Source organism: Aquarana catesbeiana, linkage group LG11, assembly GCF_042186555.1.
Source record: "Aquarana catesbeiana isolate 2022-GZ linkage group LG11, ASM4218655v1, whole genome shotgun sequence".
In the NCBI taxonomy this organism is placed as follows: Eukaryota; Metazoa; Chordata; class Amphibia; order Anura; family Ranidae; genus Aquarana; species Aquarana catesbeiana.
Window position 1 is genome coordinate 45,986,817 of NC_133334.1, and position 12,637 is coordinate 45,999,453.

At 41.8% G+C, this 12,637-nt stretch overlaps 1 protein-coding gene across 1 annotated transcript in view; it reads right to left on the minus strand.

Annotated features, from left to right (window-relative positions):
* Positions 1 to 12,637, minus strand: part of TPCN2 (two pore segment channel 2) — an 84,502-nt gene that overhangs the window by 16,151 nt on the left and 55,714 nt on the right. Inside the window, exons 17-22 of the mRNA XM_073604252.1 lie at positions 9,809 to 9,858; positions 5,401 to 5,500; positions 2,781 to 2,852; positions 486 to 559; positions 284 to 377; positions 124 to 206 (exon numbers count right to left, since the gene is read on the minus strand). Coding sequence (XP_073460353.1) covers positions 124 to 206; positions 284 to 377; positions 486 to 559; positions 2,781 to 2,852; positions 5,401 to 5,500; positions 9,809 to 9,858 — 473 coding nt within the window. The remainder of the gene's footprint in view (positions 1 to 123; positions 207 to 283; positions 378 to 485; positions 560 to 2,780; positions 2,853 to 5,400; positions 5,501 to 9,808; positions 9,859 to 12,637) is intronic.

A 12,637-nucleotide genomic window follows, 5' to 3' on the forward strand; every position in this document is an offset into this window, starting at 1 on the left:
CACTTTGAAATAAATAAGTTGGTTTTGTGTCGCTGTTTGGGCACCCGGGCTTAAAAAGGTTCGCCATTACTGCTTTAGTGCAAGCATAACCTAATTTTGGCTTTATTATGAAGCATCACTTACGGATTTGTATATCTGGAAAAGGCATCCAAGAACACCTGCCAGTTATTCACCACCATCACGTTCCACAGCGTCACAAGAGCAGCCTGAAACACAAAGTAAAGATGATAAACCAAAGTGAAACCATCACTGCTACAGAAGAGGAACTGCTTGCAGGACTTACAGCAAAATCATCAAAGTTGTTCGGCCAATACTCGAGTTGCTCAAAGGTCCCGCATTGTGCAGTCTCGTTGGTGGAGTTCTCATTAGCTGGAGAACTAAAAAAAATTACACAAGAAAATAAGAGTTAAAGTTTTCATACCCAAGAAGGTAAATGTTCTAAAATATTTTAAGCCCAAATGAGTATTTTTGGAACCACAATTTACCTTGTGTTCCTTGGATTCGGCAGGACACCTCTAAACAGGTCAATACCAATGATCGCAAAAACATAGTATACCACCTAAATACAAACACAGAGAGTCAAAAATTGTAACAAGGATAAGGCAGTTGGCTAAACATCATGTCAGATTTATGTTTTCTCTTGATGCCCCAGCTAAAGCATCAAGCTCAGACAAAGCAAGGAAATTACAGCAGACTGAATATTCAGCTTTTTATAAACCCAACTTGAATTTTTTCAGTTTTTTAAAAATCCACCAACCCAGTTTACCATTTGAAATTCCAAAATTCGAGTCATACAGCAAGTACTAAAGCCGACCGGACTGAAATTTGGCAGGTTTAGCAGGACCAGCCAAATTTCAATCCATGTATAGGCAGGCTTGATCCACCAATCCAAACTGTTTTAAGGACTCTGCACTTTTTATTTTTATTATAATCCACTTGTGTACAATCTGCCTGACATTTCCCCCCCCTAATCTATGGGCTGCTTAAAGGATAAGTTCACCTTTTTAAACATGTTACACCCATATTCAGGGTGTAACCTATAACATATTACACATGCACCAGCCCTTGCACCCCTCCCTGATCCCCACTGTGACAGCAAGCAGAGGATCATCTTCCATCCACATCATTCATTCATAGTGTTCTGTAAATGGGAAAACTACAAGTACCGTCAGCCTTCGCGGCTGTAGCTTCTCAATGAACTACCAGAATGCTATGGATCGCTCAAGTTAGTTAATTGAGCTTCCGGTCTGAGTTTAACTGCCTGCCCATATCAGAGATTCGGGCAGAGAGCTACGCAGGCAGTCTGCAGGACCATAGCATTACACCCATGGTCTGCTGATACTTTACAGATCCCTAACAAAACAAAGAAAAAAAAAAAACACCTGCAAACAAATGTGCATTTATTATTTTTTTTTGTAAATGTGAACTTCCTTTAAGAGTGGATTAGGCGGGTATTTAAAGCAGAGCTCCACCCAAAAGTGGAAGCCCTGCTTGTCCGCACCCTCCACTGCCACATTTGGCACTTTTTTTTGTCGATCATCCACAGAGTTCTGTGAATGAATGAACTACAACATCCTTTCGGCTTGTAGTTCTCAATGAACTACCATGGCGCTGTGGAGTGTTCATAGTTCATTCATCCTTCCTGTCAGTGTGAAACTGCCCGGCCGTAAAATGTATAGGCAGACAGTTTATACTGGCAGTCTGCAAGAGACCTGCATGTCATCAGCGACTTGCTGATCGCTGGTGCATTTTTTTCGGGCTCCTAAAAAAATATTAAAGAAAACATATAAGTATAATAATAATAATAATAATAATAATAGTAAATGCACTTTTTTAATTACAAAAAATTGACTAGCCTCTTCCTTCTCTTAATGAACAGAGACAGTGTATACCGATAACTGACTCTGTTCATTCATAACTGAGAAATAGTAAAAACTGTGTTTACTATGCTTCAGTTTGTGAAAGAACGGGAAGCTCTGTACAGAGCCATTTCTGTCCATTCATTCTGTGTAGCTGAGGCAGCAGAGGAGGAGATTGAGGGCAATGACCTCAATCTCCTTTTTTTCATTCTCAAAGGTAAAACATCAGAGGTCTGTTTAAATCGTTGATAAGTCAACAAAGACCATAAAAACAAAATGTCACGTGACGCTAAAAATAGGTAATGGTAATCGGTATCGGTGAGTACTTGAAAAAAGGTATCGGTACTCGGTCTTAAAAACTAGTACCGATGCATCCCTATTTTCCTCCCACTGATTCCAATGATGGGGCACTATTCCTTCCACTGACAACCACTATGGGGCACTATTCCTTCCACCGACACCAACCATAAGACACTACTCCTCCCACTGATGCATAATAAGCAGTAAGATCTTGATTAAAATGCCTGAAGGAAAAGTTCAAACTAAAGACAATGACAAAAAAACTGGAGTATCAGAGTGGGCAAGGTTATATGAGCATGCACCAGGGACACCCTAGCCAAGATTTTTGCCAGCGTTCAATCACCTGAAGGTGGCCATCATAGAACCCATGAATGTCTATGGTTACAGTACAAACCTTGTGTCCTCTACTGTATGACTATGATAGGAAGGTGGCAATGGTAAGCGGCTTCTTCAGGGCTACTTTTACCTCATAGTACATTTGGTGGGTACAAGTGCATTTTATGCAACTTCAGATCTGAGAGTTCCCAATAATTTACATAGAAAGGTATTTTTCATTTACATTTTACATTAAAGTATAAACAGCCAATATTTGAAAATGAATCAGCATAAAAAGGTACTTACCACAAGGATTCCAGCAAATGCCCGAAGATTCTTCACTAAATCCAGCAATGTGCCCGCTACTAGAGCCATCATCTACAAGGTAACACGACTTGGATGTTACACCATGAAAAGCAACCAAGGACATGCCGATACAATCTACCTCTCAGAACCCCACCACTGCCTTTATACAGCAGGCCAAACAATAAATGTCAACTTCTAAGTATTATTATTTCAGGCATTTACAGTGGGGACGGAAAGTATTCAGACCCCCTTAAATTTTTCACTCTTTGTTATATTGCAGCCATTTGCTAAAATCATTGAAGTTAATTTTTTTTCCTCATTAATGTACACACAGCACCCCATATTGACAGAAAAACACAGAATTGTTGACATTTTTGCAGATTTATTAGAAAAGAAAAACTGAAATATCACATGGTCCTAAGTATTCAGACCCTTTGCTCAGTATTTAGTAGAAGCACCCTTTTGATCTAATACAGCCATGAGTCTTTTTGGGAAAGATGCAACAAGTTTTTCACACCTGGATTTGGGGATCCTCTGCCATTCCTCCTTGCAGATCCTCTCCAGTTCTATCAGGTTGGATGGTAAACGTTGGTGGACAGCCATTTTTAGGTCTCTCCAGAGATGCTCAATTGGGTTTAAGTCAGGGCTCTGGCTGGGCCGTTCAAGAACAGTCACAGAGTTGTTGTGAAGCCACTCCTTCGTTATTTTAGCTGTGTGCTTAGGGTCATTGTCTTGTTGGAAAGTAAACCTTTGGCCCAGTCTGAGGTCCTGAGCACTCTGGAGAAGGTTTTCGTCCAGGATATCCCTGTACTTGGCCGCATTCATCTTTCCCTCGATTGCAACCAGTCGTTCTGTCCCTGCAGCTGAAAAACACCCCCACAGCATGATGCTGCCACCACCATGCTTCACTGTTGGGACTGTATTGGACAAGTGATGAGCAGTGCCTGGTTTTCTCCACACATACCGCTAGAATTAAGGCCAAAAAGTTCTATCTTGGTCTCATCAGACCAAAGAATCTTATTTCTCACCATCTTGGAGTCCTTCAGGTGTTTTTTAGCAAACTCCATGCAGGCTTTCATGTGTCTTGCACTGAGGAGAGGCTTCCGTCGGGCCACTCTGCCATAAAGCCCCGACTGGTGGAGGGCTGCAGTGATGATTGACTTTCTACAACTTTCTCCCATCTCCCGACTGCATCTCTGGAGCTCAGCCACAGTGATCTTTAGATTCTTCTTTACCTCTCTCACAAAGGCTCTTCTCCCCCGATAGCTCAGTTTTGCCGGACGGCCAGCTCTAGGATGGGTTCTGGTCGTCCCAAATGTCTTCCATTTAAGGATTATGGAGGCCACTGTGCTCTTAGGAACATTAAGTGCAGCAGAAATTTTTTTGTAACCTTGGCCAGATCTGTGCCTTGCCACAATTCTGTCCATGAGCTCTTCAGGCAGTTCCTTTGACCTCATGATTCTCATTTGCTCTGACATGCACTGTGAGCTGTAAGGTCTTATATAGACAGGTGTGTGGCTTTCCTAATCAAGTCCAATCAGTATAATCAAACACAGCTAGACTCAAATGATGGTGTAGAACCATCTCAAGGATGACCAGAAGAAATGGACAGCTCCTGAGTTAAATATATGAGTGTCACAGCAAAGGGTCTGAATACTTAGGACCATGTGATATTTCAGTTTTTCTTTTTTAATAAATCTGCAAAAATGTCAACAATTCTGTGTTTTTCTGTCAATATGGGGTGCTGTGTGTACATTAATGAGGAAAAAAATGAACTTAAATGATTTTAGCAAATGGCTGCAATATAACAAAGAGTGAAAAATTTAAGGGGGTCTGAATACTTTCCATCCCCACTGTATATAGTGGTGATAATTTATGCAGAGTTTTACATATATGTTGTACATTCACATCAGTTCCTGCCTCAAGGAGCTTACAATCTAAGGTCCCTAACTCACATTCATACATACACATACTAGGGCCAATTTAGACAGGAGCCAATAACGGTTTTAATGTTATGTCTGTTGGCATTTTCCCCCCGAGAGATCTACGGTTGGGAACTTTCTACTCAATGTCATGAAGTATTATACTTGTCGGTCCTCTTGAAGGAAAAGTGCTTCAAGAGTACTGGCACATGTAGAAATCTACATGTGTGATATGTTGAACATTTATCAGCATTATGGTTCTAAAAAAGTTCCTTGTATTACCTTGTCTGGAACTTTCGGAAAAAAAAAAAAAAAAACTACTGGAAGTGAAATATAGCGGTCTAAATATCTGTCTTATGAAAGATTACTTCTGCTTCAGTGAGGAACTGTGGGGTGGATTTACTAAAGGCAAATAGACTATACACTTTGCAAGTGCAGTTGCTCCAGAGCTTCATAAACCTCCACTTTACAAAAAAAACAAAAGTCACATGCAAGGAAAAAACAAAAAAAAAACAAAAAAACAAAAAACAAAGAATCTTTGCTTGCACATGATTGGATGATGGAAGTCAGCAGAGCTCCCCCTCATTTACTAAATTCTGGAGCAACTGCACTTTGTAAAGTGCACAGTCTATTTGCCATTAGTAAGGAATCAGGAAGTGTAGATCAGGGGGTCAAAAGCAAAAATGCAATGCACCGACCTTCATGTTTGGGATGATTCTTAGAAATCGGAAAACGATAAACATGTTGACAAGTCGAACCATCTCCCAGAGAGACAAGAGGCCCTGAATGTCCGGTTTCCTGGAATACACAGTAAGGACGGGACATCATAATCCAGCTTTCAATGTAAAGTCAGTTTACATGTTGGAGCTCACACAGGGCTACTGTATGTTCTACAGCCCTCTGGCAGCACTGGGGCAATCAAAAGGAGCATGGGACTATGAAAAATGGAGAGAAGGGGTGCGTCACATGCACACCCCCCCCCCCCCTATCCAGAAAGGGGGAGTATTTCCCATAGGCTTAGCAGGGAGACGTAGCAGTGAGATATGCGTTTGTTTGCTGCTGAGTGTGCAAAAGGAATGGTTTGCTTTCAGAAAAAATATAACAAACCTTAAAGGAAGCCACCATAAAAAATACTGTATGGGAGCTCCCACTGCTGGCAGTTTTTGAAAGTGCAAGCAGGAAATAAAAAAACTAAATAAAACCACCTTGAGTTCACTGCTTAACCCAAACTTAAAGCGGATCTTCAACTATAAAATTGAAAGGCCCTCCTATTCACTACCTGTATACCGGCTTTTAATTTTACTTTATTTATTTATTTTTTAACCAAAAAGGGTTCAGTCCCGCCGCCAATACACATCATTCCCCTGCTGTACCTCCTGGGATATGTACAGCACTCATGCCAGGAGACCTTAGTGATTCACAGATGAGGAGGAGGGCAGGCCTGGCAGCACACTGGACATTACAGCTCCTCCTAGGGGCATTCTGTGTTTTTCTTTTTCCTGCCTCTAAACACCCCTATGCACACTGTGGCTTTTAGCAGCATTTAGTGACAGAGGCTTTTAGAGGCAGGAAAAGAAACCCACTGCCAGTGCGTCCAGGAGCAGCAGGAAAAGAATAAATTAAAAGAAATGCGTGACGCTGCTTAAAGCACCTAAATGTGCATGAACACTAGGCACGTTTAGCGCTCGAGCATTAATTAATTTCAATGGCCAGATTAGATTATTCTGGCCAATGAAATAAATAACGCCCAAGCTCTTGATGCCTGTGAACGCATCGAAAAGCTTGTAAGAGCTTTAGAAAGACACTTTTACAAGCACCAGGTTTTTTTTTTTCTGCCAAAATGCTGCTGCCAGGAGATAAAGGCTTCTAGGATAGTTTGCAAAATGTCCTTTGTGCCCGAGGCTTCATGAGGAGGCCCGACGGCTGAACCTGGAAGAGCTGCTGGGAATCCCGATGATGTCACAAACATGGTGGGGCGGGACCTGAGCAGCAGCTGCTGAGAAGAGGATCTTGGCAAGACAACGCTGCATCTGTTGGGTGGGCGGGTTATAAAAAAAAAATAAAAAATCCACTTTAACTAATAAAATAAAAAAAAAGGGAGGTGAACTGGATAGGATCCTCAGTGTCCACACCCTGGGACCAGATATTCAATTGTTTGGAAGAGAGTCTCAACTTTATGGTGCCAAAAATCCCCGAGGTTGGCCTGCTTGGTTTGGTTGACAATTTTAATTCAACATTCAAAAGAATGTAATCTGGTTCATATTGTTTTATGCCAGGAAATTAATCTTGGTGTACTGGAAGAGTACATCCCTATTCTAGAAGATCTCATAACCAAATTTAAAATCTTGTATAATGACAGGACTTGTCCAAAAAAAAAAGATTCTACAAAATTTGGCAACTTTGGATTGATGCACTTGGTGACCCAACCTGGAAGGCCGACACTGACGCTATGGGGGTGATTTACTAAATATAAATAGATTGTACACTCTGAAAGTGCAGGTGCTCCAGAGCTTGTTAAATGGGGTAGAGCTTCACTTTGCAAAGAATATCCAATCACATGTAAGGAAAATTTAAAAAAAAATAAACAGCATTTTTGCTTGCACATGATTGGATGATGAAAGTCAGCAAAGCTTCTGCTCATTTACTAAGCTCTGGAGCAACTGCTCCTGCAGAGTACAATTGCACTTTGCAAAGTGCACAGTCTATTTGCCATTAATAAATCCCCCCCATGCCACTTCCTACTTCATTAGTTAGTTAAATTGTTTAATGGTGTTGTTACTTGTCAATATGTCTCCTTTACCTATGGAGGTGTGGAATGAATGGCAGAGCATGAACATGGATATGTTGGTATAATGCGTATTTGTTGATATGTGATTTTATTTTTGTCTTGCCAGCACTTTGCGGTTTTCCTTAAAAATTCACAGTAAATAAAACCCCTATAAAAAAATGAAGGTTAAATAAAGAAAACATTACATAGAAATACCACTATAAATCTGAATTCCTTTCAATAAAGGATATAAGAAAACAGAGAACAGCAGTAGATAATAGTAGCTCAATTAACTGTGCACACTTAGGCTTGTTTCACACGGTCTTCAGCTTATACAGTGCCTTGAAAAAGTATTCATACCCCTTGAAATTTTCCACATTTTGTCATGTTACAACTAAAAACGTTAATGGATTTTATTGGGATTTTATTGGATAGATAAACACAAAGTGGCACATATAATTGTGAAGTGGAAGGAAAATGATAAATGGTTTTCAACATTTTTACAAATAAAAATATGTGAAAAGTGTGGCGTGCATTTGTATTCAGCCCTCTTTACTCTGATACCCCTAACTAAAATCTAGTGGAACCAATTGCCTTCAGAAGTCACCTAATTAGTAAATAGAGTCCATCTGTGTGTAATTTAATCTCAGTATAAATACAGCTGTTCTGTGAAGCCCTCAAAAGGTTTGTTAGAGAACCTTAGTGAACAAACAGCATCATGAAGGCCAAGGAACACACCGGACAGGTCAGGGATAAAGTTGTGGAGAAGTTTAAAGCAGGGTTATTATATAAAAAAATATCCCAAGCTTTGAACATCTCACGGAGCACTGTTCAATCCATCATCCGAGAATGGAAAGCGTATGGCACAACTGCAAACCTACCAAGACATGGCCGTCCATCTAAACCAACAGGCCGGGCAAGGAAAGCATTAATCAGAGACGCAGCCAAGAGGCCCATGGTAACTCTGGAGAAGCTGCAGAGATCCACAGCTCAGGTGGGAGAATCTGTCCACAGGACAACTGTTAGTCGTGCTCTCCACAAATCTGACCTTTATGGAAGAGTGGCAAGAAGAAAGACATTTTTGAAAGAAAGCCATAAGAAGTCCTGTTTGCAGTTTGTGAGAAGCGATGTGGGGGACACAGCAAACGTGGAAGAAGGTGCTCTGGTCAGATGAAACCAAAATTGAATTTATGGCCTAAAAGCAAAACGCTATGTGTGGTGGAAAACTAACACTGCACATCACCCTGAACACACCATCCCCACTGTGAAACATGATGGTGGCAGCATCATGTTGTGGGGATGCTTTTCTTCAGCAGGGGCAGGGAAGCTGGTCAGAGTTGATGGGAAGATGGATGAAGCCAAATACAGGTCAATCTTAGAAGAAAACCTGTAAGAGTCTGGAAAAGACTTGAGACTGGGATGGAGGTTCACCTTCCAGCAGGACAACAACCGTAAACATACAGCCAGAGTTACAATGTAATGGTTTAGATCAAAGCATATTCATGTGTTAGAATGGCTCAGTCAAAGTCCAGACCTAAATCCAATTGAGAATCTGTAGCAAGACTTGAAAATTGCTGTTCACAGACGCTCTCCATCCAATCTGACAGAGCTTGAGCTATTTTGCAAAGAAGAATGGGCAAAAAATGTCACTCTCTAGATGTGCAAAGCTGGTAGAGACATCCTCAAAAAGACTTGCAGCTGTATTGACTCAGGGGGGGCTGAATACAAATGCACTCCACACTTTTCACATATTTATTTGCAAACCATTCATCATTTTCCTTCCACTTCACAATTATGTGCCACTTTGTGTTGGTCTATCACATAAAATCCCAATAAAATACATTTACATTTTTGGTTGTAACATGACAACATATGGAGAATTTCAAGTTGTGTGAAAACATTTTCAAGGCACTGTATAAGCAGTGCGAACAGCAAGCTTTGACAAAGCATTTGCAGACCTTTCAGCAAGCTTTGTTGAAGCTTTTAAAGTGCTATTCAGCTCCAGGTTGTAACTGCTGAACACAGATCCTAATGGGAGTGTTGATTGTCACTTCAAAAGGAGGCTGCTAGCAGGCTTCAGCACTTCTTGACGCTTGTTGAAAGCCTGCTAGCAGCTTGCTTAAAGCATCAACCAACGCTCCCATTAGGATCTAATTTTCAACATTTTACAAACTGGTACTGAATGGCAAATCTTGCTGAAAGCTCTACAAATGCTTGCTGTTCACATTGCTCTTAGACCAGCTAAAGCCCATGTCAAACAGGCCTTAGAGTCACTTCAGTCTAATCATATTGTAGTAGATTGTGTATTGCTGAAAAATAAAGCAAACAGTTTAACTCACCAGCCAGGATGCGGGAACTTGTATATAGCAAATGTAGCAATTTCCAGCACCTACAAGAGAATGGATTTAATGATCGAAGATGGAGATGGAAAGCCATATGTACCAATCCTGCGATCCAAGACAAGTCACCTGATGCGTTTTGGAGCTCAGTTATATCCCACATATCAAACAGCAATCCTCGAAGGACTGCAATGAACAGGTGCATCTTTAAAGGGCTCCTTCACATGGCCAGCAGCCTTTGCCACTTTTCTAAAAAGCGATCCACAGTAGACTGAGGGTGGTAGAGCAGCAGCTGCCAGGCAATACTGTCACTGAATAGCTGTTTTTTTTCTTGAAATTTGAAAGATGATTGTATATAAATACCACATTTGGCTCACGGTTGCGATGTGGTGCAATTTATTTGAATTGGTGGCTCTTGGCAGGGGAGCTTGCTGCCGAATGCGATGGGGGGTACAAGCCTCAGCAGCTGCATGCCATCTTTAAGGTGGGCGTTACATCCGCCTATTTTTACCTCCTTCCTCCTGCCGATGTGAACGAGCCCTTATTGTGTTCATATCTACTCCTTTTTAATACCTCACATACAATGGCACGACAAGCTCACCTAGAGCCCAGGGCGAACGTGCCAAACTGCGCCTCCCCCCCTCAATATGTATGAGCATTATGTGTCAGCAAAAATCCCCCCCTTCCTCCTCAAGAAAACACGAAGCACTAATCTGCATTCTTAACCCCTAAGCATAAATCCCCCCTCCTCCCAGTACAAATCCACCCCCTGCTGAGATCCCCCTCTCAGCACAAATCCCCCTCCCCAGAAGAAAAAAATTCAATCCTCCACCCTTAAAATTTTCCCTCCTAGTACACATCTTCTCCCCCCACCCACTTCAATTCCTCCCTCCTAATACAAATTCCCCTCAAATCCCCTCTCCTAGCACAAACGTCTTCCCCCGTCCCCCCTCCCAACACAAATCACCACTCTTAGCATTCCCCCTCCTACAACAATACTTACCCCCTGCCACCCCCAAAATTCCCCCTTTTAGCACAAGTCCCCTCCCCCCAGTCTCCTTGGGGTGCCCTCCCACCTCACATGATACCACAGTACCCAGGGCAGCCGTCCCTCCTGCCCACCCTTTGTCCCGGCCCTGCTCACATATCTAGCATTTCAGAACTGGCTTATATGCTATTCAACTAAATCAGTTCTCACACCTGCACACCCTTGATGGACCAGAGCAATTTTTACATTTCTGCTATTGATTCAGTAATAACTTAGTCAATACTTAAAGTGGTTGTAAGCCTCTCTGTGCCACTTGTACCTATAGGTAAGCCTATAATAAAGGTTTACCTATAGGTACTGTAAATATCTCCTAAACATGATGTAGATATTTGCTGTACACTGAGCCGATGATGTCATCGACGCATGCGCTGTGAAGAAACGGCCCTCCGTGCTGCTTCTTCCCTAGCAAGTGCCGTGACTGACGGTTCCCACGCGCATGCACGGGAGTGACGTCACATGACTCCGGTCAGTCGCAGAGCCAGAGTCCGCGGCCCCGGAAGGAAGAGGGGCGAAGATGGATGCTTTTACTTTGCAGGGGAAAAAAAAAGAGGAAGTAAAACCCATCAGGGTTTACTTCCTCTTTAAAAGGAGAAGTTCACGTTTGTAAAAAAAAAAAAAAAAAAAATTATAAAAGCGCATCATCTTTTTTGCAGAAAAAAATAAATAAATATGCATTTATTTAATTTTTTTACTAGAAGCCTGTAAAGCATTGCACCCACAATCAGCAGAACACGGGTGCAGTGCAGGGCTCTTGCAGGCGGTCTGTGTGAGCTGTCTGCCTGGTAGTTATAATCCGACAGGAAGACTCAAAACTACCAGAGAGCACTCAACAGCAATGTGGTATTTCATTGAGAACTACAAGCCGACCTGCCTACTGGTACTTGTAGTTCTCATATTCACAGAACTCTAAAAAATGAATGACACGGCCGGGTGGGCAGAGCCCCGCATGTACACGGCTTTTTTAAATTATGACAGCGAGTGGGAGAAGATCCATTGCTCGCTGTCACAACAGGGAATCAGGGAAGGGGTGTGGGGGCTGATGTATCTGTAATATGTTATATCCTGAATATGGATTCAGATAGTAACCCACGTTTAAAACTTCCATTTTGACACCTTTACATGCCGTGTTTTTTTTTTTTTTTGGTTGTAAACGCCTGTAAACAAAATGCGGCTAAACGCCAGTTACCGCGTTTAGAAGCGTTTGCCACTTGAAATGCCTTTAAACTCAGCTTCTGAACCCATTTTTTTGCATTCCCAAAAAGCCTCTAAACTCAACTGCCTAGAAAGACTATAAACGGCCCTGTGTACATGTACATGCCTTAGGCCTCATGTACACTGCTGATGGTAAACGGACATTTAGGAGCAGTTGGGCATTTTTCAGCTGCCCCTGAATTCTCCTCCATGTTATCTTATCAGTCCATGTACACAGGGTCGTTTATAGTCATTTCTAGGCAGTTGAGTTCAGAAGCTTTTTTTGGAAAGCAAAAAAAATGCGTTCAGGACGGATGTTCAGAGGCATTTGAAATGCCGAATGTCTGTAACAGCTTGTAAACGCATGAAAGCGCGGTAAGTTGCATTTAGCCGCAATTCGTTTACAGGTGTTTTTCATTTTTGACTATTTGCAAAAAAAAAGAAAAAAACTAATTTTTTAAAACGCTCACAAACGCGGCATGTAAACGCGGCAGAACGGACCTTTTTAAACGTCGTTTACTATCTGTCAAGTTAAATCGTTCAGAGGAGGTTGTAAAACTCAAACTAACTTCAGCTTGTTCAGTTAAGCT